The sequence below is a fragment of the Malaclemys terrapin genome, chromosome 22 (genome assembly GCF_027887155.1).
Source record: "Malaclemys terrapin pileata isolate rMalTer1 chromosome 22, rMalTer1.hap1, whole genome shotgun sequence".
NCBI classification, from domain to species: Eukaryota; Metazoa; Chordata; order Testudines; family Emydidae; genus Malaclemys; species Malaclemys terrapin.
The window spans coordinates 17,310,518-17,319,300 of record NC_071526.1 but is presented as its reverse complement, the minus strand read 5'-3'; the positions used below and the strand labels follow the sequence as shown (position 1 = coordinate 17,319,300).

General features: G+C 46.8%; 1 protein-coding gene across 1 annotated transcript; it reads left to right on the top strand.

The window, feature by feature from the left end:
- The first annotated feature begins 1,155 nt into the window (after positions 1-1,155).
- On the top strand, positions 1,156-8,441 carry TRAPPC3 (trafficking protein particle complex subunit 3). Its single transcript, XM_054011721.1, has 5 exons — positions 1,156-1,267; positions 4,764-4,861; positions 5,146-5,245; positions 6,059-6,241; positions 6,824-8,441. The coding sequence occupies exons 1-5, from the start codon at positions 1,226-1,228 to the stop codon at positions 6,941-6,943; spliced, it is 543 nt and encodes a 180-aa protein (XP_053867696.1). The 5' UTR covers positions 1,156-1,225; the 3' UTR covers positions 6,944-8,441.
- The last annotated feature ends 342 nt before the right edge of the window (positions 8,442-8,783 follow it).

Below are 8,783 nucleotides of genomic sequence, written 5' to 3'. Positions count from 1 at the left end.
CCACTCTATTCTACCACGGCGACTCTTCAGTTAGGTTTGCTCACTTGCACTGCTCTATGTCTCAAGGAAGCAATTACATACTTAGAGAACAACATATAAAGTAACATAAAACAGTTGTGGCACTTTGAGGACTCCAATCCATGTTAATTCAGATTTAAGTGCAAACAAACTGCCCTCTTTTTGTGAACTGCCTCTAGCCAGTTGCAATAGTAACTGTGGAATGACACTGGTAGCAGCAGGAACATAAACATACTGTCCCATGTTTGCTAGTGTAGCATTCATTTGGGGAAAGGTACTGTGTGAGATGAGTGCCTGAGCGGCCGCAGAGCTGATTCACTCTGTGAGTGTTTTTGTGTCTGTATGTTAAGTTAGCAGCACATGGACCAGGGTTCAGGGTGAGTCACGACACACACACCCTGCAGAGTTTCACATGGAACAATGGGGCCCCCCTCACCCAGACAGGTGGCAGCTGCACCCTCCTCCTGGGGAGCTCCCCAGCTGGCCTGCCCAAAGGAGTGTAATCCCAGCCAAGAGCCGGATGACCCTGTGCCCTCACTCCAGGGGGTCGTGGCCAGGCGTGCCAGCAGGCCCCACTCCACTCCCGTGCCAGGGAGATGGTTCTGCCCCACCTAGCGGGGGGCACTGACCCCAGCCCGGCAAGACAGACAGACCCAGCCCCTGGCGCTGCCCAGGGCACCAAACTGGCCAGGCTGGCGCTGCAACCGAGACTCCAGCGCCTGGGCCAGGCACCACCCCACCTCGCAAGGCCACATGGCAGGGGATGCAGCTGCTCCTCCAGCAGCCTGCTCCCCAAGTACCACCTAGAGGCCAGACTCGCCGTGGCTGGGCATGCTGGGGATTGTAGTCCTTCCACCTGAGCCCGCCCAGGGCATGCTGGGAGCTGTAGTCTCTGCTGGCCCTGTTCTCCCAGGGCATGCTGGGAACTGTAGTTGAGTCACGCGCTGCTCTCCCAGGGCATGCCGGGAGTGGTACGTCTCCCTCCCGCTCACCTCTCGTTCCCAGCATGCCCCGAGGGCGGCGAGCGGTGCATTGTGGGGGCGGTAGTTCTCCGGGCGGAGCGGCCGCGCCGAGGTGGAGGAGGCGCTGGGCCGAGGGGACTCCAGTTCCCGTCACGCCCCGCGCCAGGCCCTGTCCCTAGGCTCCGAGGGAGGCTGTCGGCTGTCGGCTGAGCGGGTCCGGGCCGACGCACACCGGGCCGGGCAGGATGTCGCGCCAGGCCGGTCGGGGCACCGAGAGCAAGAAAATGGTAACTGGGGGCGGCGGCTGAGGAGCGCTACGGGGACGGGGGTGTTTGGGGCCTGGCCGGGGGGGGGTGGAGTCGGGGCCAGGGTGTGTGTCCGGACCGGGGGTGCCTGGAGCCGGGGGGGCGGGCGGCCGGACCGGGGGGGGGGGCGGCCGGACCGGGGGGCGTGGCCGGATCGCGGGGGGGGTGCCTGGAGCCGGGGGGCGTGGCCGGATCGCGGGGGGGGTGCCTGGAGCTGTGGGGCGGGTGGGGGGGAGACGCGTCTGGCCCGGGGGGGCTGGAGCCAGGGCGGAGTGTGTGTGTCCGGGCGGTGCCTGCAGACCGGGGAAGGGGCGGGGCGGGGATCCCGGATCCCTGCGGTGTCTCCCCAACATGCACCCCACCGTGCTTGGAGGCGGCTGCTGTGTTAGGAGCTTAGCATTGTCTGACCGTGGCGGTGGTTCTGTAGTAGGGGCTTGTGTGAATGTTTATGTGGGGCGTTATCAGTCCTAAGCCATGGCTATGCTCATTCTGAGAGCAGCACCCACAGTGTAAGGAGCTGAGTGTAATAGTGCTGCAAAGCAGGGCTTTGGAGCGGAGCCCGGAGCTGGAGCGTGGACCAGTAGGTTTGCCCGGAGCCGGAGCGGAGCAATTCAAAAATGTGATTGCTCCAAATCCCTGCTGCCAAATCCTGGCTTCCTTAGGTTAAGAGCAGCAAGGCTCTTTGTTTGCGTTTATAGAAGTGTGCCTTTGAACTGCACAGTACATACCACACATTGCCTTTCCGAAAAGGTGTTGCCACGTTTGTGTCTTACCTGTCTATAATCTTATTCCGTATTACCACTCCAGATGAACCTAGGAGTGTGAAAGATATGAGGAGCAAAGATATAGAGCTTCAATTTCAACACTAAGATAAATGGAGCCAAACTCATTCATCCTTGATATAATGGCTCCATTAAGTCACAAGTGCATGTGGCTGGTTGACTTAAATAGAACTTCATTCATTAATTTTATTTTCTCCCTCAGCCTTTTCTACACTAGGATGAATATTTGTTGCAGTTTGCAGGTTTCAGCAATGGGTGCAGGTGCTGAATTTGGTTTGTCTGGACTCAGCAGTAATTGAGCTCCATCCATTGCAGACCCCCTTTGTCGGCCACGGACTCCATTATTCTTGTGTGGACACGGCTTTTGTGTTTAAGGCATTGGATTTATTTAATTAGCATTCAAACACTTTTGTTACCACAATAGTATTATGCTACTGACATGGTACACAAGGCCAAGTAAACTTAGGTTAATGATTAGTTTGCTGTGCTTTCATATATAAATGAGAATGAAATACAAAAAGGCTACCTGCTGTAAAGCCGACAGGCAATTTGAGTCTATCAGATTACTTCAAACCAAGCATTGATCTACAGGTCAGATCTCTGTGACTTTGGGTATTTTTAAATTGTATAGGTGCATTGACTGTAACATTTGAACCTTACTAAATGGCATCCTCTAGCCTCTTCCTTTCAATTGTGGGCTCCTTTTATACACTTCTTTCAGACTGAGAGCAGTAGATGAAAGCTTGATGACAGGATGCAGTTAATTTAAACACTTTGGACTGGTAACAGCTGGATTTTCTCCATCTATTCACCCACCGGTCTGTCCAGCTGCCAGGCACATGGCTTCACTGAAACGACCTGGTCCCTTAACAATAATTTAACCTTTTGGGCATGTTGGTTAATTTCCCCCCCCAGGTTCCTGACTGTACCAGGTGAGCTAAAGGGGCGTTCTGTTGTGTCATTTTTGAGTAATGTAAACTTAATCTTTGACTTTCAATGATGAATTTAGCAAAGTAAATGCTAAACAAAGAATAAATGCCAGAGCTCTAGAGCTGTAATTCTAGTGGCTTTCCTGCTGGTTTCGCTGATTCTCCTTTACCCCAACAGGAGAGCCTAGCTGTGTATTCTCTCCAGTTGTTGACCCTGTTAATTAACATTAGCTCTTAATGACAGGACAGAATACTCTATAGCTTCTAACAAATCCAAGTTCTACTCATTGAATGTTGCAGCTTGGGAGTGATTCCTGCCTGTGTTTCAGACTTGGCTGTGTGTGAACTTGTTCAGAATGTGGTGTGATCAGCGTGTCTCACTTAACTCTGATGTTGTCTCTTTTCCCTTCCTTTCTGCCTGCCTGCTGCTTTCATTCTGTAGTATTGGTATTTGCCATTCATTTCACCTTCTGCATCTATGCATCTCATGGTAGGTGATAGGCTACTTAATTTGAGACTAGACTTTCCATGATATTTCTAACAGCTGCAAAAAAATGAAATCAGAAGTCTTAAATATTAAAAATAACACGTCTCCTTGAGTAATTACATTTATTTCAGATAATGTGAAAAACTAACTTTGGTGTAGATTCTTTGCTTTTGTTTTTCAGACACTTAGGAGAGAATGAATTGGTAATCACTGTTCTAATTAATGGCTACACACTAACCATGTTTTAATCACTTCAGGCTCAGGAAATATGGTGGGAGCAGCTGTGAGAGAGCATCTGTTCTTTTATTCATCTTCTGTATGAATCTGGCACTTGTGGAAGAAAAATGATCTTGATTAGAATTGGGCATAGTGCAGATGCATTGCATAGGGTCTACCAGTGTACTTCAGTCCTGACCTGAAACAGTCCCAGCTGTTCCAATCCTGGTCTTTGTGAGCAGATATAGCCTTTTGTGCTAAATTATGTGCTGTGGACAAATCATCTTTGGGGGCTGGGATGTAACTATCAGACTGACCAAAAAAAAAAAAAAAATCAGTTTATGAATGCAGGGTGTGTTATGTTCTAATGAAGAGAACTGCATGTGGAATCTGAGAAATACAGTGCAAACGACACAGGTAAAATATGGATTAGTGGTTGAGGGCTTTTATGGGATATGTACACTATCACCTCTTTAAGTCACTAGTCCAAATCTAGCTCACATTGCTAGTAGTTGTAAATTGTTGCAATGATAGAGATTATTTGGTGGTCTGTATGAAACGACTTGGAGGTTTCACTCCAGTTCTTAATGATGTGTGCTGATTATGATCTAGAGACACTAAGTGGCAGTCCACCAGAGAGGCTAAGGATTGAATGACAATGGAGACTGAACAGCCTTATAGATGGCTGCTTCAGTTCAGGGCTGGACATATTAGTGGGGAGTGCAGTGTGTACTGGGTGCGTGTAAGGGAATGTGCTTTTTCCTCTGCCCGTGTGGTTCATATGCTGGAGATGGAAGATTTCTGTCTCTGGGGCAGTCAGTTTGTCACCTTTGAGCAGCACCCCAAAGAATTTAAAATATACTAAAGTTTACTGTGAGGTTAAAGTTTCCTTAAAATATGAAATCTGGGACCTCTGCAGAGTTGGTTTAGTAATTGATTCCTTTGAATTGGAAGCTTTCTGGCCCCCTCTCCAGGCCAACTAAAGTAAAGGTGGGAACAAAACCCAAAAATGCCCAGGGATTTTTCTGCCTAGCTGATGATAAATTCCTTTTGAATCTGTTTAGAGCTCGGAGCTCTTCACTCTGACCTATGGAGCTTTGGTCACTCAGCTGTGTAAGGACTATGAGAATGATGAAGATGTCAATAAACAGCTTGACAAAATGTAAGTTAAAGTTGGAGTTTGAGTCCTTTGGGGGAGGAGTTTGTAGTAGGCAGAACTGTTTAAACTGCTGTTCCTTATTTTCTGCACCCAACCCAACCGGCAGGCTGAACACTGTTCCCTTGTGGATTTTTCAGAATTTAAACAAAATATTTTCCCCTCCTTTGGTATCTCCTCACATACTTAGTTTCAGAGCACAGCTTTATTGCATAGATTTAGAACATCTTCCTGGAGCTGAGCTGTGCTGTTATGATTCTATAGTTTGCTGCTGTTTGGTGCATTGACAGGGGCTACAACATTGGAGTTCGATTAATAGAAGATTTTTTGGCCCGGTCCAATGTAGGAAGATGCCATGACTTCCGGGAAACTGCAGATGTAATTGCAAAGGTAATCCTCCAAGTACAACCTTGCATGCCTTTATCAGTGCTGGTCCCATGCATGTCCCAGCACCATATCCAAGCTGTTCAGGGACTGTTAAGAAGAACCATGCAGTGGATCACCAGGGGCACAGCTTCTGATTAAGAGTGAGATAATGAATGGTGCACAAATTGTATTCTCATAGACTCATAGACTTTAAGGTCAGAAGGGACCATTATGTTCTTCTAGTCTGACCTCCTGCACAACACAGGCCACAGAATCTCACCCACACGCTCCTGTAACAAACCTCTGAGCTATTGAAGTCCTCAACTTGTGGTTTAAAGACTTCAAGGTGCAGAGAATCCTCCAGCAAGTGAAGTCTTTAAACCACAAGTTGAGGACTTCTAAAATGTATCTTGTGGCTTCTTGCTTCCTGAGCTTAACTAGAGACTTTGAAGGCATTTTGTATCCAAACTAGATTTTCCTGAATATGGGAAGAAAATAACCCAAGGAAATGGAAACTGCTCCAAACTAGGCAAAATCTGATGCAAATAGTGTTCTTGGATTTTTCCCATTGGGGAGGGAATATTGCTCCCCTCAATTTCCCCACCTGTGAGAAGAGGATAAAATTACTTACAGGGCTGGTTTGTAGCTTTGGGTTGGATTGTCCAAAGCACCTAAGGTAGTTAGGTCCCTGACTCCTCTTAACTTTCAATGGGAGCCAAGGGTCTGATTTCCTTAGTAAATATTTTGAAGCTCATTAAGATTCTTTGATGAACAGCGTTGACGGGAAATATTACTGTTTGGGTCACTTGCTTGTCTCTGCTCCATATAACGCAATAGGTGGCATTTAAAATGTATCTGGGCATCACCCCAAGCATCACCAACTGGAGCCCAGCAGGTGATGAGTTCTCCCTCATCTTGGAAAATAACCCTCTGGTGGACTTTGTGGAGCTGCCTGATAACCACTCATCTCTTATTTACTCCAACCTCTTGTGTGGGGTGCTGCGAGGAGCCCTGGAAATGGTGAGGCTTCACTTCTCTCCCAGGAAGGGTGGGGGAGTTGTGGAGGTCTTGGCTGGAAATGAAAACCTGGAACCTTCTGCAGACATTTCAACCCACCCCCTTCTGCAAGTTTGTGGTCTTCATGTTTTCTCTTGCTGTGAATCTATGTCAAGAGCAAAGTAGAACTGGAGGAGCCAGTTGGTTGGTATTGTTCTAAGGGAAGGTTCTGTGCTGCTTAAAGTTTATAACTCTGCCTCGATGAATAGAGGGAGTGTGTAGATGCCCTGGGGATACGGGTTAGATGGACTCTGTCTTCTAGAAGCAATGCAGAGTTCTGAAGGGAATCCCAACCGCTGCTTTTGTTGGGAGATTTGTCTGTCTAGGGAATGATACGGCCCTGTCCCCATAGTATCTGAATGCCTATGGCATAGGGGGACAAGCCAGTGATCTTTGATACAGTAATCAGTGCCTTTCTTGGACCCCATATGACATGTCCTGTCCTATGTCCTGCGCTATTTTAAGGGGTGGACGGATAACAGGGAAGCTGTTAGTTTAACTTCATAGCAACTTTCCTTTTGGTTTTTCTTCTCCTCCGTCCCCCAGGTTCAGATGGCCGTGGACGTGAAATTTGTCCAGGATACGTTGAAAGGAGATGGCGTCACAGAAATACGGATGAAGTTTGTTAGGCGGATTGAAGACAATCTCCCGGCTGGAGAGGAGTGAGCCACAGCGCAATCTCCCCAAGGGACTGGAGGGACCAGCTGCTGTGGCCTGTAGCTCGTCATGGACTCGTAGGGATTTAGTGCCCCCTTTAAATTCCAACTCCTAAAGACTCACTGACTGTTTACGTTGTTACATTTCCATTTTCCATATAAGACAACCCTCTGGGTTACTCTACTTATCCCATAGGTTCACTTTAAAGATTTTCATAGGGTGGATAACTTTTTCATACGACCCACAGAGACTCTTTCTACACTCAGTTTTTAGCTGGATATTCGGCTGTGGGCAAAGTTTGCTCCTTAAATGCTAAAAGATCTCCAGGCGATTCAAGTATGGGACTGAGTTTCATAACCAAAAGAGAACCCATCACGGGAGCTGCTTTCTTCTCGAGACACATGCATTGCTCCCACTGATGCTTGTGAAGGCTATACTAGGCTTGCAGATGGAGGGGGTGACACATGTGACTGACTGGCTAACACATGTATGTAGCAGCAAAGAATGAAGCATATAAAGTGAAAGGAATGGGAGCGCCTAATGGCGCACACAGTTGGTCCTACTCTCTCCAGTTGTGCCTCTTCTTACTGAGGACACAATGTCTGTAGTTAAAACACTGCAATAGGCTCATGGAGTGAAAAAGTGATGGCAGAGCACTTCAGACAAGCCCTTTTTATCCAAAATAAAGCTTGGGGGCTTTTCAGTGCAAATGATCTGCTTCCATTTGGGGTCATGGTGCTCTTGGGGGAGAGGGGTTTGGTGGCAAAGCGAACTTCTGGTTTGTCAGGGACTGTATTTGAGGGTCAGCAGCATCAGGCTCTTAGTTCATTTAGCAGAACAGAATTTCAGTGGCCACATTAGCACCCCGCGGCTCTCACTGTTGCACTAATCCGCTGAACATTTCCAGTCTCTGCTGAAAAAAGTAGCCCTGGTTAGCGTGCTATGAATATTTGGTCTGAAACATTTGTTATTAAATATTGTTCTCCAAAATATACACTGAGATACGCACTGATCTCAGCTTCTTACTCAAAGCAAACCACTCATAACTAATTCTGAGTTTAATAGTTAAATGCACATAAAATTAAAACCTCATTATCTTAAGGATTAGACCGGGAAGGCTGCCTTAGAGTGTAGTATCCTAACAGGAGGCTGGGCGCCTTCCTTCAGAGGAAAACGGTATAAAGATGAAGAGCATAACCAGCATCTCAGGAGATTCAAATTACCTGCTTCCTTCTTTTTGGAGGCAAGAATTTTCAGTTTTTCTCCCACAACAATGCTGCTAGGAGCCGATCCGTGGAACAGTCTTGTCTGGGTATATTGTGCTATGGTGGTGGTCTGACTCTATTATGTGATAAGGTTCATAGAGGGACAAGTAAATTGCGTTATAATGCCCTGAATATTTTTAATAGAAAAAATAAATTACAGTGCCTGAAATGCATTCAGCATTTCATATAGTCTACACAGCCAGGATCTTATTTCCACTGTCTGACAAAATCTAGATATAAAATCTAGATATCAAATCTAAACAGTACGAAGTACTAAATGCATTTCAGCCAATGTAATTCCACTTTCCTGCTATGATGTAGAACTACTCCGCAGTGTGAAATGGGACTTTGGTACTTTCTGTTGTGCATAGTTAGATTAAAACAGAAGTTTCCACATTATTTTAATTGGTAAGGTACAGCAATTTATATCCTCTGCTCTTGTTTAGAATAACTAAATGAATTGAAGTAGTGGTACTGGGTCTAAGAGGCTAGAAAATTCACCCCTTTTGACACTTTATTCAAATGGAAAATTCAGTTGAACATTGCAAAGTGCTTGGAGGATGAAAAGCATTTAAGTGCAATGT